The 24,398-nt window shown below is 58.8% G+C and overlaps 1 protein-coding gene across 1 annotated transcript in view; it reads left to right on the top strand.

The window, feature by feature from the left end:
• Positions 1-309: 309 nt before the first annotated feature.
• The window catches only part of CFAP46 (cilia and flagella associated protein 46), a 129,201-nt gene continuing 105,112 nt past the window's right edge, over positions 310-24,398 (top strand). The window contains 17 exon segments of the mRNA XM_024253782.3: positions 310-543; positions 891-1,015; positions 1,275-1,406; positions 1,926-1,990; positions 4,255-4,419; positions 5,332-5,455; positions 5,953-6,047; positions 6,972-7,082; positions 9,956-10,055; positions 13,098-13,196; positions 15,138-15,328; positions 17,295-17,523; positions 17,778-17,898; positions 19,863-19,986; positions 20,796-20,923; positions 21,717-21,844; positions 23,578-23,711. Coding sequence (XP_024109550.2) covers positions 495-543; positions 891-1,015; positions 1,275-1,406; positions 1,926-1,990; positions 4,255-4,419; positions 5,332-5,455; positions 5,953-6,047; positions 6,972-7,082; positions 9,956-10,055; positions 13,098-13,196; positions 15,138-15,328; positions 17,295-17,523; positions 17,778-17,898; positions 19,863-19,986; positions 20,796-20,923; positions 21,717-21,844; positions 23,578-23,711 — 2,120 coding nt within the window. The 5' untranslated portion in view covers positions 310-494.

The raw sequence follows: 24,398 nt of genomic DNA, 5'->3' as shown, positions 1-24,398 counted from the left end.
ATGACTGACTGACTGACTGACTGAATGAATGAATGGATGGATGGATGAATGAATGAGCGGACGAGCGCAGGCGCGAAGGAGGCGGTCAGAAGTTCCCAGGGAAGGTGGAGGGTGAGCCCGGGGCCAGGACCAGAACTCGGGCAGACAGGAGCCCTGAGCGGGGAGAGGAGGCCCGCGCGGATCCCCCGGCGCCCCCCCACGCCGCCCTCCCCTGCCGCCTTCCCTCCCCTTTCTTCTTCCCGCCCCTCGCCGGGGGTCGCTGCCCTGGGGTCCTCGCTCCCGCGGAGCTGGCAGGGGGGGCAGGGCGGGGGCGCGGCGTTGTTCGCCTTCCACGAAGTGTGGCCCCGCCGCCGACCCGTAGCCCGCGCGTCCGCGTCCCTTTCGGTCTCCAGGCAACCGTGGCCGGGTCCTCGCGGCTGGAGAACCCAACCGACCGTGGGCGGCGGGACGCACTGCGGACCCCGGAGAGGGCGGACAAGCCGGGCGCCGGCGCCATGGACCTGGTCATCACGCAGGAGCTGGCCCGCGCCGAGAGCCAGCAAGGTGACCCCAGACTCGCCACGACCCCCGCCCCGGGGAGGCCCCGGGACCCGCCACGACCCCCGCCCCAGGGAGGCCCCAGACCCTTTCATCCCAGCCCGCCCAATGAGTGACCCCTCGAGGGCCACAGCCGGAGCCCCCACCTCCCGATCGTCTGACCAGAGCAAACGTACAGGAAGGCGCCCTTTTGGGAAGGCGCCCACACCGCTGTTCCCTGGCGGCGACTGGTTCTGACGGTGGCTGTGGCCCGGGGGCCCGAGGCGGCTGCCTGGGGCCTTCGGGATCGCGTTGCCCGGCTCACGTCTCCCAGCCCGGTGACCAAACCTTCCTCAACCACCCGTTTGGGACAGATGCTGCGTCCTTGAAGAAGGCCTACGAGTTGATCAAATCGGCCAACCTAGGGAAATCGGAGTTTGACCCCTCAGAGAGCTTCAGCCCAGACCTGTTTGTTCTGTGTGCAGAGCAGGCCCTTAAGGTAACTAGTTCCCGGGATCCGCGGTCAGGGCAGCTTTGACAGGGAGAGGGAGGGCCTCTGGGTGTGCAGCGGATGCAGAGTGGGGCTGGGGAGAGGCAGCTCCTGGCCAGGCAGTCAAGGGGCCATGATGGAGGATGGGGGCTGGAAACAGGCTCCACCTGTGCTCCGGGCCTGTTCCGAAAGCGGCCCCGTGGTGCTTCTGGGCAGGGAGGCCACCCCCTGCGGGTCTGTGATCTTCCGTGGTGGTGCTCTCTTGCAGATGGGGCAGCCAGAGGTGAGCGAGGACTGCATCCAAATGTACTTCAAGGTGAAGGCGCCCATCACCCAGTTTCTGGGCCGAGCGCACCTGTGCAGGGCCCAGATGTGTGCCCCGAAGTCGGCAGAAAACCTGGTGAGAGGCGTCCTGTGCCCCTTCTCCCCAGCAGTTCAATTTTCGCCCCACCTCCAGAGCAATGCCAGGCTAGACCAGGCTTAAAATCGTTCTTAGGGTAGTAGAGTGAAGGCATTCATTTCCAGAATGACACGAAACTTGCACCATTTCCTGTTCATGCTTTTTGCTCAAGTAGTGGTATCTGACATGCAGGACCCCTGGACCTTTGCCTTGTGGCAGCGTGGTCTCTGTGGGCAGCTGCCCCGAGTGGGCAGAGGGGAGCTGGGGTGGGGCGGACGTGCTGGAGCACAGGCACTGTGGTTTCTGATGCCTCACTGTGTCTGTGGGACGGGAACCTGGGTGCAGGTCCAGGACCTCACCACGACACTCAGGCTGTGTCTGCCACACTGTCACCTGTGGATACACAGGTGACACATGGGGGGTACCAGGCCAACCATGAGGGAGCCGTGGCATCCGCAGATGGGGCAACGAACAGGGGTCTGTGTTTCAGTCTAATTGTTCTTCTTTACGTTGCCTTAGGAGGAATTTGAAAATTGCGTAACTCAGTACATGAAGGCCATAAACTTTGCCAAAGGAGAACCGAGGTAGGTGAGATTGAAGTGGCCTTTTCTCATGGACCGGGTGAAAGACTTCAGAGCCAGAACTTATCAAGTGGGTGTATTTATTTGAACTGTGGGTTTTCCCCTCGTCTGTGGTTTGTGATTTTCATGCACATATGATCACTCCCTTGTCTCATCAGTGTGTGGACTAGGCCACATTCATGCAGAATTCCGAGTCACAGCCTCTTCTGCACTCGGCGGTTTTCATGATTTTAGATGGCTGTGAAGAGTCTGTTTTCTGCCGGGCGTGGTGGCACACGCCTGTAATCCCAACTACTGGGGAGGCTGAGGCCGGGAGGTGGAGGTTGCAGTGAACCCAGATCACGCCACTGCACTCCAGCCTGGATGACAGCGAGACTCTGTCTCAAGAAAAAAAAAAAAAAAGAGTCTGTTTTCTCCAGGGCCTCCCCGGGTGCACCCCCAGGGCGCCCTGCTCCTTCCCCACGGTTCCTTCTTCGGCCCAGTGTGCCTTTGCTGCCCCCTAGCGGACAACTTGGCCAAGGCCGCTGTCCCCGCGGAGGCGACTCCAGCACAACTTTACAAAATCAGTGCTTTCTGCGCAAAAACAAATATCATGCTTCAAACTGTTAAGCTTGCACAAAACTGATTCATATCCTATTCAAATCAGTTTTGTGCAAGCTTGACAGTTTCAAGCATATTTGTTTGAACATATATCACATATTCAAATAGGATACAATGTTTGGAGGATATTTAAATAGAAGCTGTGGGTTCCCTGGTCTGTTCTACCCACATCGGCCTGCTTGTCTGCTGGTGACCCTCTCTGGTCACACACACCCTGCTGCAAGTGCTGGGGATGTAGGGTCCAGCCCCACAGATCCTCCCTGCATGGGGACGGGGACGGGGACGGGGACGGGGAGGCCCCACCTCAAGCCACAGGTTCTAAAGACAAGGGGTGTTTCCGAGGGAGCTGTGACACGGGAGTGGTGGGTACCATGGGAAGGATGCTGCTCCGCTCCAGGGCCCTCAGGGGCACCGTGGACGGGCCAGGAGGTGACAGAGCCTTGCCAGAGGTCAGGACCATCTTTGGGAAGGGGCCAGGTTGTGTGGAGAGAGAGGGCAGCGCTGGCTCGTCCAGGGCAGTGGCAGTGGGACAGGAGACTGTGAGCCCGACCACAGGCACTTGGAGGCTACAGTGGGAATTTGGGGAGAGCCACTTACAGGGAGGAGACGGGTTCCTTTCGAGATGCAGCACTCAGGGAGACGCAGCACTCAGGGAGACGCAGCACTCAGGGAGACGCAGCAGGCCGCTGGAGTCCCATGACGACCCCTCTGACTCAGGCAGGCGTGACCGTCTGGTCAGGACACCCCGCACTTCCGCTCCTCTCCTGAAAACCTGGAAACAGGATGAGTCCTGTCCTAGGGTCACGTGGTGGCTCTGAGTAAGCTCAGAGGAGTGGGCTTGCCACAGACACCCTGGTGTCCTCCTCCCACCTGGGCATTGAGCAGTGCTGGTCCACCTGGTGGCCGGCCCAGGACCACCAGGCACGCAGGCCCTACAGGGCAGAGCTGGCCTGCCCCGCTGTGGAGTGGCCCTAGAGTGAGAAGGGCAGATGGGCCTGGATTCCCTTACTTCAGTCCCTGCAATGGCTCCCTGCTGCCCAGGGAGAGGCCCAGACCCCTGAGAGGGGTCTCTGCTCACTCTTCCAGCCCACCCTCCTCCACTTCACACTCTATGCTGGCAGACAGGAACTTTGTTTCCCAAAGGTTCCTCCCTTCTCCTCCATCTGCCTGACCTTCTTTTCCTCTGCTACTGTCTTGGCTGCCTCCTGACATCTTTCAGGTCACAGCAGGCACGTAACCTCCTCCAGGAAGCCTTCCTTGATTCCCTCTGTCCTTGCCCATTCTTGTCTATCCCTTGAGAGCCAGAGGAGGCGTTGCCCAGTGGTGTGTTTTCATGGGAGGGGGGCCGATCAGTTTGTGGAATGATTGATGAAGAAGGCCCTGGTCTGGACTCGGGAGCCTGTGTCTGGGTCATCACAGCCAGGCCTGCGCTGGAGCCATGGCACGTTGGAAGCAGGGCTGCTCAAGGCTGTCCCAGGAAGGGGCTCTGCATCCTGGTGCTTCTGCAGGCCGGGCCGAAGCTTCTCCGATGGGGCTGCTGCCATCTGCTGGAGAGGACCTGAGGCCCCTCCTGGGAGGGGCTCCGGAGACACAGCGGCCCCTTGGTTCTGCAGCTTGGGCGGGCTGGGCTTTGACCGTGCTCTCCGCTTCCTCTGCTCGCACCCCAGGTATTACTTTTTGGTGTACAATGCATCAGTCCTCTACTGGCAGATGGCGAGGCCGTTCCTCAAGCCTGGATATTGTCACCATCTGATCCCCAGCCTTTCCCAAATCGTAAACGTGCTGAGTCAGACTGAGGAGGAAGACAAGGAGTGGCGCGCCGAGCTGATGCTGTGAGTTGAGCCCGCCGTGCCCTCCGTGCCCTCCCGGTGGGCCACCCTCCGGCTCTGAGGCCACCACCCTTTCTCCAGGGGAGGACGGGAGTTCCACATCATTGGGGCACACTCCATGTGCGTTCTGTCCCACAGTCACAAGTTTCTGTGTGTCTTGTCTGAAGGTCATTTCCAAAATCTATAGATGACATCTGCCGTGCCCTGGTTATAAGGTTGTGACAACAGAACGAGATACTGTGTTTAGACTCACAGCAAAGCAGATGTGGCCCTGCCCCACCCAGCCTGGCTCACGGTTTTAAAATCTTAGTTCTTAAAATGTTAATGCAGTAGACGTTTTAACAGCGTAAAACTAAGCAGAGTCAGCACATGCGGAGCCCAGGCGGCCCTGCAAGGAAGTTGGGGCAGCATATGGGGCAGGCCGGCCTCGCTGGGTCTCAGCCCTGAGGGGTCACTGCACGGGCTGTCACCAATGCCTCGGTCGCTGTGCTGGGCGATGGAAAGGAAATGGGTCCGAGCCTCTCTGTCTGCGGAGCTCTTTCTGAAGGCTGGGGACAGGTGGATGTCCCCAGTGAGGATCCCAGCGGTGCCAACTCCAGAGCGGCTCCCCTCGGCACCGAGCCCACAGCCTGCAGGTGTTGGTTACCTGCTATATGGCCGTTTGGGGAACCTTTGAAGAATATCAATACAGATCTTTCATTTAAAAATGCCCCGGTGCTAGCGGTAACGAGCTGTCTGGCGCCTGCTGGCCCTTCCCAGTGAGCCACACGGCCTGGTTCTGGCTGAAAAAGCTGACCCCAGGGTAGCTTTTAAAGTTTGTGAAACACAAAATATATAATGGTTTAAAAACCTGGTTATCAGACAGGAGAAAACAGTTTCAACCAGGTTGACCAATGGCATGTTTCTATTATCCAGGGAACTTCTGGAGTGTTATCTGCAAGCCGGAAGAAAGGAGGAGGCTGCCAGGTTCTGCTCCACCGCAGCTCCGTTCATGAAGTCTCACGTGCCGCAGAAATACCGGCAGATATTCTCCGTTATGGTAAATCAGCGTATTAGAAATAGAGACGTAAGAAGTAATTTTCTTAAAAGTCATTGTTCAGAAAGCTGCATAGGAATTACATGAGTTTGCTGAGAGATACAAAAATCTATATGCATACATACATGGACAAAAATATATAAACATATTAAAAAGAAATAGCAGTTCATCCAATGCGAAGATGTATAGAACTGTGACATTTTGAAAATAAAACAGGGTCTTTTGCCTTTATCGTCGCTCTTTAAATATTTCCTTTGTAATAGCTTTTAATTTTTTTAAAGTTAATAGAAAATTCGCAAAGATACAAGTAATTACTACAAGAATATGTACCAAAAGCATTCATCAGCAATTCCTTTTGACATATGGGGAATCAGCTTAAGTTGTATCTGAAAAGCTAGATACAAAATTTAATTAATGAGAAGATAAAATCTAGACACAAAATCTGAACCTCTACCTAATTGGTTGAATCCAGATTAATAATCTGTTCCATTTTATGACAGGTTCGTCATGAATTAATGGATGAACTTCAGTTAAAGGAAGAAAAGAAAAATTCCATTAGCCTGTCAGTCACTTTCTATATTAATATGCTAAAGGCGTAAGTCGTTTTGGGAGGGAGAGCAAATACTGAGTTTCACAAGTACTGGGCTTGGGAGAGCTCTGTCCCCTCCATGGGGGGAGGTCCTGTGTCCAGGGGCCTGTGAGTCTGGAGTTGCAGTGAGTGGGGCTGGAGAATGGGAGCCTGGGAGGCCTCAGGGTGTGGGGATCCAAAGGCCACCCCCAATTCCTGGCCCTGCCTCCCTCCCAGCACAGAGGAGAGGCCGGTGCGGCCACAGAAGGGAGAGGGCGGCTTTAAGTCAAGTGCAGAAAGAGCTTGTAGGAGGACATCGCGGTGGGTTTGGATGCTGAGGGGAGTGAGGACATCGCAGTGGGTTTGGGTGCTGAGGTCTGTGAGGACATCGCGGTGGGTTTGGGTGCTGAGGGGAGTGAGGACATCGCAGTGGGTTTGGGTGCTGAGGTCTGTGAGGACATCGCGGTGGGTTTGGGTGCTGAGGGGAGTGAGGACATCGCGGTGGGTTTGGGTGCTGAGGGGAGTGAGGACATCGCGGTGGGTTTGGGTGCTGAGGTCTGTGAGGCGATCTGAGGTATTTGTGTCCTATGGGCAGCATCCCTGTGAGAGAGCAATGCTGGCCCAGGTCCTATCACCGTTGAGCAGAGAGAGTGCCCCACATTTCCCGTGTTTGGCTCCTATGTGGGGTGCTGGCTCTGGCGAGGGGTCTGGGCATGTCTCATCTGAGTGTTTCTATTCCAGCCTTGTAGGAAGGCCGGGCATCATGGAGGGAAGGAGGACCAGAAGGGGTGAAAAGTCATCTCAGGAGTTTGAGGAGAGAAAGCAGAAGGGGTTATTTTCGGTCTCCTCTTCAGTGGAAAACACAATTTCACACACGCAGAGTTTCTTTTAGGAGAATGTGAATAAATCTGACAGGATCTTGTGCTGAATTACTCTCTGAATTATTTCTAGAAAAGCGGAGCAAAATGATTTACCAGGCGACGTCAGTGTCATTCTGAGGAAGGCCTACAGACACTTAGGTCATTACAACCACCAGCGCTTTCCTTCCATCAGAGAAGAAAAGTAAGTGTTTGTGTTTTTCCAATATCACATCTTCATAATCATTGTACAAAATTTAGCGGGCACTGAAAAATGTGAAAAAATTTAAAACAAGCAACTAGAACCACCTTTGCAAAAGCCAGCCATCGTGGAGGTTTTAATAAGGTCCTCTCTGGTCTTATGTGGCCTGAGATTTGTACTGTTTTGCAAACACTTTCACAGCCTACTTTTTAGCATGAATTTAGTGTCTGCGGGATGGGAACCCGGGCGCGGGTCCGTGACCTCGCCGTGTCTGCGGGACGGGAACCCGGGCGCGGGTCCGTGACCTCGCCGTGTCTGCGGGACGGGAACCCGGGTGCGGGTCCGTGACCTCGCCGTGTCTGCGGGACGGGAACCCGGGTGCGGGTCTGTGGGACGGGAACCCGGGTGCGGGTCTGTGGGACGGGAACCCGGGTGCGGGTCCGTGACCTCGCCGTGTCTGTGGGACGGGAACCTGGGCGCAGCAGCAGCCACAGCGTTGACTGGTCTGGGGTCTCTTCTCGAGGCTGGACTGGGGAAGGGGCCCCCCAAGCTCACAGTGGTGTTGGGAGGACTCGGTTCCTGTGGGTTCAGGCCTCGGTCCTGGCGGGACAGCTTGCTTCATCAGCGCTAACGAGGGGCGCCAGACGCCAGCGCGTTCGTGGTCTCATCAGGGAGGTGGCATCTGCCCAACGTTGAGGTCTCCACTGCTCAGCTGCCGGCTCCTCGAGGGAGGGGCCCCAGGACCACGGGGTGGCTGGAGGGGTACAGGGCCAGCCCACTGGTGGGTCTGTTTTCAGGAGGGGTATGAGTGCGTGTGTACATGGGGATGTGTGTGGATACATTGTTCTGGAAGGAGTTTACGTCTTCCATCAGACCCTCCAAGTTGTTCTAACTGAGTCCGGCCGAGCGTGGCCGTGGCCCTGGCCGAGCATCCGCTTCTGTGGCCAGGTGCTCCAGCGAGAGGTCTTGGGACCAGTGTAAATAGCCCTGTTCCGAGGTCTGTCCGCAGGCGGCATTCTCAGGCACTTTTAAGGATTCTCTTCCCGACCTGCCCAGCAGGCCCGTGCGCCGGAGCTCAGGTAGGACGGAGAGGCCAGTGTTGCGATGCCAGGCCTGCCAGGACCTGAGAGGGCCCAACAGCAGAGCAGGGGGAGGAGGAGGTGGGCAGGGACAAGGGGTGGAGGAGCATCTGCACCCCACCCCAAAAGCAGCCTCCTGCCCACAGCTACCCAGGGATGCAGGGAGGATGGTCACACCACACTGAGGGCCGAGTTGGGTCGCTGCCTGCAGCCGCCAATCGTATTCCAGTGACTGTGATTACTCTCCGGGAAATGGCAGAAGACATGTAGACCTGCTCCCCGGGGACATTTGGCAATGTCTGGAGACACTGTGGGTGGCTGCTCTTCATCTAGCGGGCAGCTGCAGGGACACAATGGACAGGCTCCTCCCAGAAGAGAGGCGTCCCAGAGGGAAACCCTGGCCTAATCTCCACCCGAGGAGCGTGATCCTGATCCCTGCAGCTCAACAGGAAGTCTTAGAGTGGAGAGCTGAGGGCACCCGCTGTGCTCTTTCTTGAAGTTGTCTGGAGCACTGTGGGTCGTTGCATGTGGATACAAATTTTAGCCTCAGCCTGTGGGTTTCTGCAAAGACCCTGATTGCTGACTGCAGGTGCCGTTGGCGCCACGCCTACGTGCTTGTTGCGTGGTAGGAAGGCCCAGGCTCTGCGTGGGGAGGACGAAGCCCCAAGATCTGTGTGGGGAGGAAGAAGGCCCAGGCTCTGTGTGGGGAGTGTGAGAAGACGCAGGCTCAGTGTCAGGAGTGTGGGGAAGGTTCAGCCTCTGTGTGGGGAGGTGAAAGGCCCAGGGTCTGTGTGGGGAGTGTGGGGAGGCCCAGGTTCTGTATCGGGAATATTGGGAAGTCCCAGGCTCTGTGAAGTGAGGAGAAAGGCCCAGGGTCTGTGTGGGGAGGAGGAAGACCCAGGGTCTGTGTGGGGAGGAGGAAGACCCAGGGTCTGTGTGGTGAGGAAGGCACAGGCTCTGTGTGGGGAGTGTGGGGAGGCCCAGGCTCTGAGTGGAGAGTGTGGGGAAGGTGCAGGCTCTGAGTGGAGAGTGTGGGGAAGGCGCAGGCTCTTTTTGGGGAGGAGGAAGGCCCAGGCTCTGTGTAGGGAGGAGGAAGACCCAGGCTCTGTGTGGGGATTGTGGGGAGGCCCAGGCTCTGAGTGGGGATTGTGGGGAGGCCCAGGCTCTGTGTGGGGAGGAGGGAGGCCCAGGCTCTGAGTGGAGAGTGTGGGGAAGGCGCAGGCTCTGAGTGGAGAGTGTGGCGAGGCCCAGGCTATGTGTAGGGGGGAGGAAGGCCCAGGCTCTGTGTGGGGGGAGGAAGGCCCAGGCTCTGTGTGGGGATTGTGGGGAGTCCCAGGCTCTGTGTGAGGAGGAGGAAGATTCAGGCTCTGTGTGAAGAGGAACCTGCCTCTTCCCTGCATGGCCTCTGGCCTCGCTGAGCTGCAGATGTGGGTCTGAGCTGCTGTGCAGTGCAATGGCTTTGAGTACGCATATCATCATCCCTGTGCTTCCCCTGGGTTCTGCACATGACCTGAAGCCTGGAGAGTGAGGAGCAGGGCATCCAGTAGGGACGTGGCCCTGGGCAGCCTCCACAACTGTGCTGGCCTCGGGAGACTGCTGGGCTCCGGTGCTGTAGCTTGAAGCCCTGCTGGGGCCTCCCCACAGGGCTTCTGTTCTACTAATTAACTTAATTTTATTTATTTCTTATCGTACCTTTATTTCCTGCCTCTGCTTGAACAGGGGACATGGATTTTCCCCTGCAGCCATATTTCCTGTGCCCCGTATTGAGCTGGTGCTGGCTGGTTTGTTTGTTTGCAGAATGCTTTTGCTTTTTGAATTGGCGCGTTTCTCCTTGACCTTGAAATGCATGGAGATCTCCTCTGCCTGCCTCTCAGACCTGAAGAAGATGGAAAGCAAAGTAAGTGGCTTCATGACACTGCTGTCTGGGGATGAGGCGCTGCTCACCGTGCATTTGGACAGAAGGCAAAGAAAGGAAGAGCAGTTCACCAGGCCGCGGCCCCCAGGGCGTCGGTCCGTGGTTGGCACATTGCCGTCTTTCCTACCTGTGTTTTGCACAGCTGCGGTTAGATGGTGTTTACAATTTTACACCTGCCCGTCTCTCTTTACCTTTCTTGTGGCCACGGGTCCACAGCACCACAGTTGTTTCTAGAGTCCAATTTACGGACGGCGTAAAGTTTCCTGATGCTAATGATCCAGAACATCCTCCACCAGTCCCATTATTGGACGTGTAAATCACACCGGCAGTGCCTCGTTTCCCGCAGTTCACTTTCTGCAGTTTGTTACCTGCAGGCAGCTACAGTATGAAAATATTAAGGTATTTTGAGGGAGAGGACACATCAACATCACTTCTGCTACAGTCTAGTGTTATGATTGTATTTTATTATTAGTTATTGTTATAAATATCTCACTGTGCCTAATTTAGAAATGGAAGTTTATCATAGGGATTTTCCATCTAGAAAAATCACAGAGTACATCAGATTTCAGACTGCTCCACGTTTCCAGCCTCCACTGGGTTGGGGGGTCTTGAAACGTATCCTCTCAGAGAAGGGGGGGCTACTCTATAATTTTTTGCTTATTACATAAAGGGCTGCAGTGAACATTTTGTGCCTAAGACATTTTTCTGCATTTAGGATTTTTCCCTAAGATTAGTATATTTACATGAAATGACTAGGGAATTTTCACTTTTAATATTTTAAGAATACACGTTAGAGTATTGCCCTCCAGAAAAAGCTTCACACACAAAAAGTGTGTAAGACTGTGTACATCAGGTTTGCTGATGCTTTCAGGAACTGTGACAGGCTCTTCCACAGAACAGGAAAAATGTGATCAGTTTATCAGGGATGGTTTTGAGCAAACTGAGTGTCGCTTTACACACAGAGAGTGAAGAAGGGGGACCCTCGGATGCACAGCCACGTGCTGGGGCCTCCCCGTGTGCTGTCTTCATTGAGCACCTGCTGTGTGCTTTGCCCAGGTTACCTAAGAGTGAACGTAAACCAGCCGTCAATGGCGCAGGAGACACGGCCATGGCTCAGCACGGGGGGAGCCGGCCAGTCACGCTGAGGGCTGTGCTGATCTGGAAATGGTTTCGGAATAGGAGATGCGGCTCACGCAGCCTCGACAGCCAGGCAGCCCTTGGAGGGACTGACCGCCCACCAGGGTGCAGGCGGGAAACATGGCCAAGGCTGGAAACAGCAGCCCATGCCGCACGGAGGATGGGAGCAGCGTGGGAGGGTCCTGTGTTTGATGCCCTTTACCGGCTTCCATGAGCCCCATTTCCATCTTCTGGGTTTCCACGGCACGGTGTCCCCAATTCAGAATGACTGTGGAATGCCTGGGTCCGGCCCCACTTCCTCCTTGCCAGCAGCCCTTCTTTCAGCTCCCTGCGCCTCAGGGTTTGTCCCTGCAAAATGGCAGCAGTAACAGGACCCATCTCCAAGGGCTGCTGTGGAACTGAAAGCAATGTTTTGTGTATCCCAGGTTGAGGCTCCCGGGCAGGCCCCTGCTGCCGTGGGATTGCTGTTAGGGAGGCTCCTGTGGCCCAACTCTGCCCCCACTGCCCGTGGCCCCTGCAGAGCATGTCCCTCTGCCCCGGCTTGAGGACACTCTCCTGGCCTTTTGCCTGGTTGGCCTCTGCCCATCCCTCAGGCCCCAGCCCTCCGGTTACCTCCTGTCTGACCACTGGTCGAAAGCGACCTTCTCTAGGTAAACATTCTACCAGGAGGCTTATTATCCCCGCCAGCCTCCTGTTAGACATTCAGGATCTCATGAGATTTATTTTGAATTAAAAGCTCACTAATGTTAAGGATATGAATGGTTTTTAATTTTGAAGCTTTGGTGCATTTTTAAAGACTATCCACTGTAATACATTTCACAATTGCCTGAGTGAATGGTGGAAATGATTTAACCAGGCAGACACCCAGACCTGTGGGACCTCATAAAGAGTTTTAAGATCTGTGACCATGTGGGAAGCACGGAACGCTTTTTCTGACCTCTGTGAAGCCTGGCATAGCTTCCTCAGTGGTATGGAGGCTTACAGCTGCTGGGCAGGCCGGGGCACATGGCCTGGGGTGGCGGCCTCCTGCGCTCTCCATCCTGGCCGGCACCGAGGCCCAGACATGCAGGACTGCGGTGCAGCCATCCCGAGGTGCTGCGGGTACTTCCCGTCCTTGTGGACGTCTGCTGCCGAGGACCTGCTCCCCGGGACGGAGGTGTCTGCTGCCGAGGACCTGCTCCCCCAACAGAGGTGTCTGCTGCCGAGGACCTGCTCCCTGGGACGGAGGTGTCTGCTGCCGAGGACCTGCTCCTCGGGACGTCTGTGTCTGTTAGTTGTGAAGATGCTTCACCATCAGCGCCTGCGCTCACAGACTAGGAGCTTGAGTCTCCTGTGTCCAGAAGACCTGCACCCCTTGCGCCAGGGCGGGTTTAGGGGTGTCACTCCTCGAGCAGGGTGGGTTTAGTGGTCTTTGGATGACAGCGACATGTTGCTCCCCAGCTTTTGTAAGGCCACCAAGGCCTGGGACATCTTCCCTGAGCTCAGCAAGCTCCCGAGAAAGGAGAGGTAGAGTGCCCTTCTTCCCGGTGTGACGCACAACACATCGCTTCCCAGACTGCAGCGCAACCCCAGGCCACCAAGCAGCCTGGCTGAGGCCTGGGTACCAGGTGTTAGGGGCCGGGACAAGGCCCCTGACAAGGGCAAACTCAGGACCCTCCCCTGCCACTCTTGGGTGGTGGGGCCTGCAGGCAGGCAAGGAGTTGGTGTAGCTGAAAACACGGCTTCCTCACTTAAACCTCTGCGTCATAGGTGTCTTTGTGTCATCGTGTGACTTGTATTTGTTAAACCTCTACCCAGTCATATTTTAAATGCCTTTGAAGTTCATGAATGTACACAGCTGCTTCCCTTACAGATCTCCATCTTTTCAAAAACTGTTTATATCTGCAGGATCCTGGGAAGCTTATTGAAATGGAATGTCTGGAGTGTGAATCAGAAGCTTTAAGACTTGAAAATAAGATGAAAGTGTACATCCGAGCGGCTGTTGAGGTCAGTCCTTACGCAGGAGTTGTACACCTGGCATTATTTTGCAGATTCCTGGAGCTTGGTGCAAGTTGAGTGTGTCCCAGGCTTGAGGGTGCTGGGGACATGGCCTGGAACCCACTGCTGGACTCGCCCTCACGCTGACCCTGGGCTGGGTGGAGCCTGAACCTCACGACCCCATCCTGCCGCTTGGCTGCTGGGTCTGAAAGCCTCGTACGCCGGTGCCGGCCCCTCCGAGGTCCTCAGCAGGTGAGTCAGGGGAAGCAGCCGCACAACCCACAGTGCCACAGCCACAAGCAGCCTCTGTTCACTTTCACAACAAAGTGCAACAGCCAAAGTGTCTGGAAATCATTCCTTAAACGAACACTCATTAAGCACCTACCACATGTGCCCTGGCTCCCATGACAGCGGGTGTGAGTCCAGCCTCCAGTGCCACACTTCCTCTCCTGCACACAGGGGCCCACACGCCTCCCTGGTGGGTTGGGGTCGTGCAGGTGGGGGCTGGGATGTGGCTCCCTCTGACCATCCTCCTGCAGCCCCCACGGAGCTGCTGCCTCCCTGCCATGTGGTGATGCCTGCCTGGGAGGACAGGGGACGGCCACGTGTCCCCATGAGGGCTTTCTGCCAGCCTGAGTCCAGGAAGCTGTCCTAATGATGAGGGGCAAAAGCTACCACCAGCCCTGGCGTCAGCTGCCAATTACAGGCAGTTGACCCACCTCTGTCCTGCTGTCTAAGACGACAGGCTCCGGAATAGCAGCCACTGCCAGGAAAGGAACTAGGAATCATTTTAGACTCTTCCTCAGGAAGAATTTATCAGTTAAAAGATGAACAGAAACCTGACAGAATGGTGGCGCGCAGCCCTGATGTGGTGCCACGGCAAGTGCCACAGGGTCGGCCTGGGAACCCTCAGGCCCTGTCAGCCAGGCAGTGCGAGGCCCCGCTGGGTACAGAGGAGCCAGGGGCGTGCGGGTCAGTGCCAGAGGTGCCGTGGCAGGGGATGAGCAGGGCAGCTGGGAGACCTTCCCCGCCCCCACTCCTAACGCACCCATCCTCAGCCCGCACTGCCTGGCACGCGTGTCACAGCCCGGCGGGTGCCGATGCCCCTGTGGACTTGCTCCTGGGTCTGCCTCCGCGGGGCTGAGCTTCTCACAGGTTTTTGACTGCTGCTGTGCGCTGGTGCCACACATGTGGTAGGTGCTTAATGAGTGTTCGTTTAAGGAATGATTTCCAGACACTTTGGCTGTTGCACTTTGTTGTGAAAGTGAAGAGAGGCTGCTTGTGGCTGTGGCACTGTGGGTTGTGCGGCTGCTTCCCCTGACTCACCTGCTGAGGACCTCGGAGGGGCCTGCACTGGCGTACGAGGCTTTCAGACCCAGCAGCCAAGTGGCAGGATGGGGTCGTGAGGTTCAGGCTCCACCCAGCCCAGGGGCAGCGTGAGGGTGAGGCCCCCGTGGAAGCCACAGGCTGTGGGGACGTGACCAAGTGAGCCCAGGACGGTGGGTGGTCCAGCAGGGCTTGTGGGAGGTGGGAGGTGGGAGGTGGGGAGACTGGCTCCGCCGAAATCCTGGCCGAAGCCTTTGTCCTGGGAGGGCCCGTGTAGCACAGACCGGAGGAGACATTCTGGGGGTGGGAAGCGTAGCGGGCACAGGCCCAGGAAAGAGACGGGATCAGAAAGGGAGCAGTGCCCGCTGAGTCCACACAGGGGAGGCGGGCGCAGCCACAATGTGTGGGCACCGCCAAGCCTCCTGTGTGTAATATCTTGTGAGACGTCCACTTCCTCCTAGAAAGAGTCACTCTGGCCATTTTCACGGACAGATTTGAGCATGGCGCCACGCAGGGTGATGAATTTAGGGCCTGAGTTCTCAGTGTGCCCTGCACGCATGTGCCACCCCAGCCCCGCAGCTCGAGCCAGCAACCTCCATAGAATCGCCCACATCTTCTCCGCAGTCCCAGCTGGATATCATACAGAGACTAGACGTCGCGCTGCAGCGAGCCGTCCGCCTGGGCGACCCCCGGGTCATCCACGTGGTGTGCGCCACGCAGTGGAACACCTGCCTGCCCCTGCTACAGCACAACCTGCGGCATCACCTGCGGAAGCCACTGGCCAGTGTCGCGGACGTGCTGGAGAAGGTGGACAGGTGGGGAAGGTGGACAGGCAGGGCGCGCACCCGTGCTGTGTCCTCCACAGAGGGGGTGGCGCATAGGAGGAGACAGAGGAGGAGAAGGTGGCCCAAGCCCCCTTGCCGTGACAGTGCCGCAAGCAACAAACTCCCCCTGTACTCAATAAGGGCCACCCTCTGTCCCAGCTCAGGGCCAGGCACGCCGGGTCCTCTGTGGTGCATTGGCGGGGTCAGAGGAAGAAGCAGGCTTGGCCTTGCCTCACGGGCATCTGTGCCCCTCGAGCCTCCATGGAAGGGGCCTGTCATGGCCACAGAGGCCGGGAGTGGGGGCTGGTTGTGGCCCCGTGGGACTTGGGCTATCCTGGGTGAGACAGGAGTGCTCAGAGGGCCCAGCATCGGGGAGGGGCACGGTGTGTCTTCAGGGGTGACAGGAATGCGGGGGCCAGCATGGCGGGCGGGCGGCAGGCGTCAGGGCGGACCATGGCAGCAGGCAGCAGGCGTCAGGGCGGACCATGGCAGCAGGCAGCAGGCGGCAGGGTGGACCATTGCAGACGGGAGACAGGTACTGGGGGTGAAGGGCAAGGGCAGCCACAAGGTGTTGCAGAGCCTGGGCCCAGGGTGGCTGGAGAACCACAGCCCTGGTCTCAGTACCTGTTTCTTGTTGGGAGGACTCAGCCTCTTCATTGCCATCAGCACGGTTTTGACTGAGTCCGCCGGCTCAGCCCCCGCTGCCTGTCTGCACTGCCAGTGCTCCCTCCCACCTTCTCTGGGGCGCCCTGAATTTTTCTAGAGTTCTATTTAATTTTCTCTGTTGGCTTCTTGGTTTCTTGACTATACCTTTTGGAGGAATGGAGGATTTCTCTAGCGCTAAGAACATGCACCCTTAACTTAGCACAGTCTATGTCAGGCCAGCATCACTCCGGCTCATTTCACACAGATACACACCCTAAAACATGGTGACCACACGCCTCACACCCCTGCTGGGCCATCCTTCGACTTCCCACAGCACAGAATGAACCCCGGACCCCGGCTCAGCTGTGTCTAGAACTGCTTTTCAAGCCTGGGGCCGTCAAACGCAGGCTCCTGTGCACACACAGCCTGCTTGAGGCCAGGGGTTCCAGGGCACCCCCACATGGGCTGCGTGAGGCCAGGGGTTCCAGGGCACCCCCACACGGGCTGCATGAGGCCAGGGGGTCCGAGGCACCTCCACACGGGCTGCATGAGGCCAGGGGTTCCAGGGCACCCCCACATGGGCTGCATGAGGCCAGGGGTTCCAGGGCACCCCCACATGGGCTGCGTGAGGCCAGGGGTTCCAGGGCACCCCCACATGGCTGCTTGAGGCCAGGGGTTCCAGGGCACCCCCACACGGGCTGCATGAGGCCAGGGGTTCCAGGGCACCCCCACACAGCTGCTCGAGGCCAGAGGGTCTAGGGCACCCCCACATGGCTGCTCGAGGCCAGGGGTTCCAGGGCACCCCCACATGGCTGCTCGAGGCCAGGGGTCCGGGGCACCCCCACATGGCTGCTCGAGGCCAGGGAGTCCAGGGCACCCCCACACAGCTGCTCAAGGCCAGGGGGTCCGGGGCACCCCCACACAGCTGCTTGAGGCCAGGGGGTCTGGGGAACCCCCACACAGGCTGGTTGGGCTGCTCCACATGGCCCTTCCTCTCCAGACCCTAGCCTCCTTCACAGCCCTGCACTCCGACCCCTGCCACCGTGGCCTGTGGGAACCACACCCCGCACTTCAGGAAGTTGTCCCCAGGTAGAGAGCCTGGGTCCCCAGGGTCTTCTCTCCTTGTCCCCATTTGTGAGTCCCCAGGGCCAGGTAGGGACATCACTGGAAGGATGGCAGAAAGCCAGGGGCACCGGGCACCAAGCCTGCCCTATACTCTGGGGCCACTGCAGGCCTCCCCCTGGAGGGTGTAACCCCAGCCTGACACAGGTGCAGCCCCGCCGGGGCCCTTGATGCCACGCCACCCCCACAGCCTCATGACGCTGCTCCGCTGCCAAGTGCACATGGAGATGGCGCAGATCGAGGAGGATGAGGACCGGCTGGAGCCCGCCATGGAGCACCTCTGGAAAGCCGCGCGCCTGGACAGCCTGGGCCTCTACCAGGACAGGCTCCAGATGGCCTCCACCCGGCTGCGCCTGTGCACCACGCTATACCAGGCCCCTGAGCGCGCGGAGGACAAGGCCATCATGGCCGTTGAGCAGGTGCTGCCCCGGGAGGTGAGGGAGGCCGGGTGCTGCAGCCCCAGCATGGGGCCGGGGCCGGGCTCAGAAGGCATGGCAGGGCGGGAGCCGCCCAGGGCTGCCTGAAGCAAGGAGGCCTGGGACCGAGCTGTCACTGTGACTATGAGCACAAGGACCACACAGGCCCCTGGCAAAGGCCAGGAGGCTCCAGAAGTTGGAGAAGGTGCTGCGGAAAGTCCAGCGGCCCCTTGCTCATCAGTCTCTGCTTTTCACAGGCAAAAAAAGCTACCCCAAAGGACAGCGTCAGGAAGAAGCGGGCCCTCCTGGTGAACGCAGGCCTGGCCTTAGCCCCTGACACGTTTCAGATTGTGCTGGACAGTGAGAATGAGGCCAAAGGTGAGCGCTGCACTGGGCTCTCCCAGCCCGGAACCGTCCGCCTTGGAATGGCTCCGAGTCTGCCCCGGGGCCTCCCCAGTCCCCACGCTCCCTGCCACAGCCCCTGGATGTGCAAGGACCTTGCACCAGCAGGGTCCTTCGATCTCGGCCCGCCAGGTCTGGCAAAGCTCAGTGAGGGTCTCCTGTGCACACGCCAGCCATGTCGGGTGCCCCGTTTGCAGGGACAGACCCCACAGGCTCCGCTGCTTAGACAACGGGAACTTACTCCTCCCAGCCCCAGGCTGGAAGTCTAGGCGTGGGCAGGGCTTGTTCCCCCTGAGGGCTCCTCCTTGGCTTGTGGATGCCGTCTCCTCCCCACATCCTCACAGGGCCGTCCCCTCTGGGGGTCTGTGTCTTCGTTTCCTCCCCTTAGAAGGACACCAGTCAAATTGGACTAGGGTCCACCCTGATGACCTCATTTGACCCAAATTACCTCCAAAGAAGGTCATACCCTGAAGTCCTGGGGGCAAGGACTTCAACACACCCTGCTCTGGGGAGTGGGGTTGAGCCACTTCCTGAGGCACAGGACGGGGCTCCCTGGATCACGGGGGTCAAAGCTGAAGCCATCACATCTGTCCCGGGGAGACTCTGAGCTGGCTTTGGGTAATGGGACACGGGGCCGTACAGCCCATGTGCGGGGACTGAGCCAGGGTTCGACAGGTGTGTTGCATCCTCACCGCCCCAGCTTCTCTGGGCACTCGCCAGTGGCTCTGGGAACGCAGGCGGCCCCACTGTCTCCAGCCCAGTGCAGGGGCTGGGCTGGGCTTGGCTTGGGAGCCCTTCCCGCTGGTCCCCTGAGGGTCCTGCTGGGGGCTGCTGCCAGGCTTCCCTCCAGCTCAGTGCCCAGCACGACAAACCAGGTGTCACCCAGACTGCAGCCTGCGGAGACGGTGGTCAGGAGTGGAGGCGTCACCCAGACTGTAGCCTGCAGAGACGGTGGTCGGGAGTGGAGCTGCTGGGTCATGTCTCGGGTCTGAGACGAGGAGATGGGCAGATGCAGGGTGGGTTGTGCCCTGCAAGGGAAGGTTGGCGGCTCTTGGAGTGGGGAGGGGCTGCCGCCCTGTCATCCACCGCCCTCAGATGCTGCCGCACCTGTGCTTTCATTTTGCCCTAATGAGTTTGAGGAGCAGCTGCAGATCCACCAGTAGGACCTGGGCACACCTGTTTTGCCGTCCTGACTCCTTTCACTCATGGGCGTGTGCTGCTGGCTGCCTGGGGGTCAGGTGCATGTCCACCTGCTGGCTGTGTGGCCGAGACAGCACCTACACCCAGCAGGAGGTGCTGCGGGGCCCTGCCCAGGGGCAGTGAGGGCGGCGCAGGCTCCAGGGGAGGATGCCCTTGAGTGGCTCCTGAAGGTAAACCCCTGTGCCGGCCGAGAGGGTGGACGCCAGCCAGGGGAGGTCCAGCCCCCAGGGTCGCCCATGCACAGGAGGCCCCCCAGGGTGTGGAGCTGAGTTCTGGGTGTGGAGCTGAGTTCCGGGTGCTCATGATTTATTTGCCAGGAAAAGGAGCGGGGATTCCGAACCTGTAGCATCATGTGGATAAACCTGCTGGGCCTTGGGGCGCTACCCAGGGGCTGGGTGGGAGCGCGGGAGTCTGAGGCCGGGTGCCTCTGCTTGGAGGGCAGCTGGACAGCGCAGCCAGCAGAGCAGCGGGAGGGTCTTGGCAGACTGCTCCAAGGTTCCTGGAGCCTCCACCACTCAGAGGAGCACTGGCTCGGCCTCATTGCCGGCAGGAGACACAGGCAATGCCACTCTGCAGCTCTGTGAGGAGCTTGGCTTCTGGGAGCCGGGGATCTAGGGCCCCTGGAGCCGCTACCTGTGGGTGGCCACCCCGGCGCCGGCGCAGGGCATTGGTTACCAATGGGCACATCCCCGGCCCTTGGCCAGCAGCCCCAACACCTGCCTTTGCATTTCCGTCCTCAGTCTCCACCGGGAAGAACAGGGGCCGGTTCACCTACCTCTGCGCAAAGGCGCGGCACCACATCATCAGCGTGGACAAAGCTGCTGGGCACCTGCGGCGCCTGGGCAACGAAAACGACAAGGAGAGGTGAGCAAGGAAAAGGCCAGAGCGCCACGCACAGCCCAGCCCGGGGGTCGCTCAGCTCGAGGGCCAGTGTTTGTGGTGGCCGAGCTGACCCTGCATGTGGCCACCTTCCCCGGGAGGGTGGGACGAGGTCCCCGCCGCCTGCCCCGGGAGGATGGGACCAGGTCCCCCCCCCCGCCTGCTCCGGGAGGGTGGGACCAGGTCCCCCCACCGCCTGCTCCGGGAGGGTGGGACCAGGTCCCCCCCGCCTGCTCCGGGAGGGTGGGACCAGGTCCCCCCACCGCCTGCTCCGGGAGGGTGGGACCAGGTCCCCCCCGCCTGCTCCGGGAGGGTGGGACGAGGTCCCTGCCTGGGGGTCCCGCCACAGACGGGACCCCCCCCAGCCTGTGATGACAGCCACGGCCTATGAGGTGTGTGGCCGCCCTGGCCCGCCTGTCACTGCTGTCACTCGGAGGACACGCAGCGCCCATGACCAGAGCAGGCTGATTTTTGGTACCGACCCTGTGGTTGGTACCATCCCCGGGAGGCCTGCCTCGTGCACCCCCCCGGGGAGTGGATTGCGTGGCCTTTCTTCTCGCCACAGGGAAGGGAGGTGCTGTGCACAGCTGGCTGGCAGGGGGAGCGGAGAGCTGCGCCCGACCCCGGGACATGCACCTGCCAGGCCGTCCCCAGCACGAGCGCCGGGCTCCTTGCCACCTTGAAACTGCAGAGCCACAGTGGCCTTTTCTCAGGCAGCCAGCCCAGGTGTTTCCTAACTTTAGCAGCCACATTTGTCTACTCACCTTTCCCTCGTTTGGGTTCTCGGTGAGCAGGATACAGATTTGGGCAGAGCTGGCCAAAGTGGCCCGGAAACAAGGCGTGTGGGACGTCTGTCGGACGGCGAGCCGCTTCTGCCTCCTGTATGACAACGTCAAGGTGAAGAAGTCGAGGCTGCGGAGAGGTTTGTACCCGCCCTTACGAGTGTGTCCCAGCCTGGCCACGGCCGCCCTCTGGGTGCGGGAAGGGTTGTGGTTCGTGCAATGACCACCCATGGGGCCTTCACATGAGAAAGGGTATTGCTAAGTCACAATGGTAGCAGTTCCCACTAATTATCAGGACCGCCAATCACGGGGCGGCGGCCACATCTGGCTGTGTCGGCCGAGCCACGAGCACCGTCGTCACACTCCATCTTCAGTCACTGGGGGCCTCGGAGGCTCAGGCAGGGGCAGCCACAGCCAGTGAGCAGATGCCCATGCGGGGCGCCTGCAGGCAGAGGGCAGTGGCCACAGGCCCAGTGTGGAGCGGGACATGGGTGGGGCAGGCTTATCAATCAGCACCTGGCCCTGGAGAGGCTCCTGTCTCATGGACAGTCAGGACCCGGAGGGACGAGGGAGGTGACAGAACGGGCACAGGGGGTCTGGGAGTCCTGCAGGAGTCATGGAGGGCACCCCCCAAGAAGGCAGGGGATGCAGGAGGAGCTGGGAGAGCCACAGGCGCCAAGAGCATCTGCAGGGATGTGGCCAAGAGCAAGCCCTGACTGGGAGCCAGCATCACACCCAGCTCCACCGCCCCACGGAGAGCTCCTCCAGCCCCTTCCCGGGCAAGCTGCCTACCTCCTGCCACCCGCCCACCTTGGTGGACCCTGCGCGGAGCTGGGGAGAGGCTCAGGCACTCCAAGATGGGCCAGGAATTCTTGTGTTTTTATTTATTTGCTAGAAAAAACCATGATCCTTACCTGCTGCCATTTCTCTCAGGGAAGAAGAAGCGAGGTAGGGACGGCTCGATGCAGGACACCTGGAGCCAGCCCGAGGTCGTCCTGCAGAAGCAGGTGTGCCCCGACCTGCTGCGGAAGTTCGCGGAGGTGGGGTTCATCCATGCTGAGGTGTGTCGTGGAGAGGGGGGTTCATGGGTGCTGAGGTGCGTTGTGGAGAGGGGGGTTCATCGGTGCTGAGGTGCGTTGTGGAGAGGGGGGTTCATCGGTGCTGAGGTGCGTTGTGGAGAGGGGGGTTCATCGGTGCTGAGGTGCATTGTGGAGAGGGGGGTTCATCGGTGCTGAGGTGTGTTACAGAGAGGGGGGTTCATCCATGCTGAGGTGCGTTGTGGAGAGGGGGGTTCATGGGTGCTGAGGTGCGTCGTGGAGAGGGGAGTTCATGGGTGCTGAGGTGCGTTGTGGAGAGGGGGGTTCATCGGTGCTGAGGTGCGTTGTGGAGAGGGGGGTTCATCGGTGCTGAGGTGTGTTACAGAGAGGGGGGTTCATCCATGCTGAGGTGCATCATGGGGGGGGTTCATCGGTGCTGAGGTGTGTTACAGAGAGGGGGGTTCATCCATGCTGAGGTCCATCATGGGGGGGGTTCATCGGTGTTGAGGTGCGTTGTGGAGAGGAGGGTTCATGGGTGCTGAGGTGCATTGTGGAACTGGGGCTCATCAACGCTGAGGTGTGTCCCTGCACCACGGCATCAGAGGGTTGCTTTCCTGCATTCACACAGCCTGCTGCGGGGCAGGCATTGGTGTCCACGTGGCCTGTTAACCCACTGCAGATATTTATCGTCATAGAGTCTTCTGCGCTTTAAACAAAATGAATATGAGGGAGGGAAAACTTCCTGGATTCTTGGGAGATTTTCTAGGAGAAAAATATAAACCAAAATGTGCATGGGTGTAAATTTCTCTGGGGAATCATTTCCGAGTGGTGAATCTGCAGTTGTGTGGATGACACATGGCGACCGCCACTCGGCGGGGGGATGGTACCTCAGCGTTTGCTGCAGAAGCGCATTGAATGTGGCGTGATGTCCTGGGCTCCTGCCATGGGGCCGCCAGGCCTGTTCCTCCACGCAGGCTCAGAGACTCCTGGGCTCGCCCTGCCCAAAGCAGGTAAACATGGCGGAGCGGGATCTAAACCCAGCCCTGGGACCTCGGGTCCGAGCTCGCAGCCACCGTGCTGTGCCAACACGAGTGTGGCCTTTGTGACATTGTGTGACTTCAGAGTTCCCAGAGCCACTCTCGGTTAGGTTTCTGTGGACTTGCTCAGTGGGTGCGTGGCCATCAGCCTTGGAGGACAGGGCACCTGCCAATTTAGGCAGTATGTCCACTTAGGGGCTCCCAGGTGCCAGGCCCATGCCCTCAGCTGGGGTCAGGGCGAGAAGCGGCACAGACCCCTCTGCTCAGGGAGCCGGAGGCCAGATGGCAGAACCAGAGCCAGCGGAGGCCACGGGGCTGTGCCACGTGCTCATCCATGCCCCGCAGGCCAGTGCAGCCCTTTCCCTTCAAGCATTTAAAATGTAATGATGACGTAGGGCAGGTGCAAATGCTGGCCGGTGTCTGCTGATACCGGGAAGCCACTGTTGGTCCTTCAGGGCCGCTGGGGTGTGCAGTGCTCTGGAAGGACCTTCTCTTCCCTGACCCTCGTGCTAATGGGTGGAGAGAGTCTGCGAGGGGCTGGCTTTAGTCCCTGGAGTGGCTGTTGGGTCAGCCCAGCTTGCAAAGGGTGCAGCAAACGGGTCTCCCAGCCTGTGCTTGGCATTTTCAAATCAGAGCTGAGGGAAGGGCGTGTGTGTTTCCCATCTGGTGCTGGGCCCGTGCTCTGCCCACGACCCCTCCCACTGCATGTGTGTTTTGCAGGCCACGGTTCATTTGCTGCGGTCAGAAGGTGTAGAGCTGAATGACCGGGCCATCCCCCCCGAAGACCTGAGCCAGCACCCAGCCGGCTACGTGCCTGAGCCCCCGGAGGTGAATGCCGAGTGGATCACATACAGGTGGGCGGAGGCGACTGTGGCCTTGAGCACTGCCCGGGGCCGTGGGTCAGAGCGTCCCCTGCACTCAGGCTGGTGTGGGGAGGGACACCCTTCGCATTCGTAAGGATACAGGCTTCTCGCGTGGGGGAAGTGTCCGTTGTCGCGTAAATGACTGAGACCACGAAAGAGGAAATGGGGTGACGTGGCCTCACATGTTTTTAGCAGTCGTTCCTAGCAAGACCCCGGGCATAGTTTGTTGTTACTATGAGGGAAAGTTCAGGAGTGTCTTTTCCAGCGCGCTCTGGTGTCCGCCTTGCTTACTCTCGTCAGGCCCTCTGACGATGCATGAAAGGCAGCTGCTAGGGAGGTGGGCTTCGTGGCAGAAAATAGAAGGAACAGCTTCTGTATTTGCTCAGAGGAAAAGCTGTGCTCTCTCTCCTGTTGTGGGAAAAGCTATCAAGGACTGCCTTGGCTTCGAAAACTCCTTGTGTGTCAATAAGAAAAATTAGTTTGTACAGAACATCTCACAGGATTTGCTGACATGAGGTTCCAAGTTCAGAAACAACCGAAGTTGGAGTGGTTTACCAGCAATGATGGTTTTTACCTGTTTTTAATATAAAATTAAATATTTTTGACTTATTTTTTTAATTGACAAGTAAGAATTTTACCATTTCTGGGGTGCATAGTGGCGTTTTGATCCATGTAACG

Source organism: Pongo abelii, chromosome 8 (genome assembly GCF_028885655.2).
Source record: "Pongo abelii isolate AG06213 chromosome 8, NHGRI_mPonAbe1-v2.0_pri, whole genome shotgun sequence".
NCBI classification, from domain to species: domain Eukaryota; kingdom Metazoa; phylum Chordata; class Mammalia; order Primates; family Hominidae; genus Pongo; species Pongo abelii.
The sequence above is the reverse complement of the archived record's forward strand: the minus strand, read 5'-3'. Positions and strand labels throughout refer to the sequence as shown.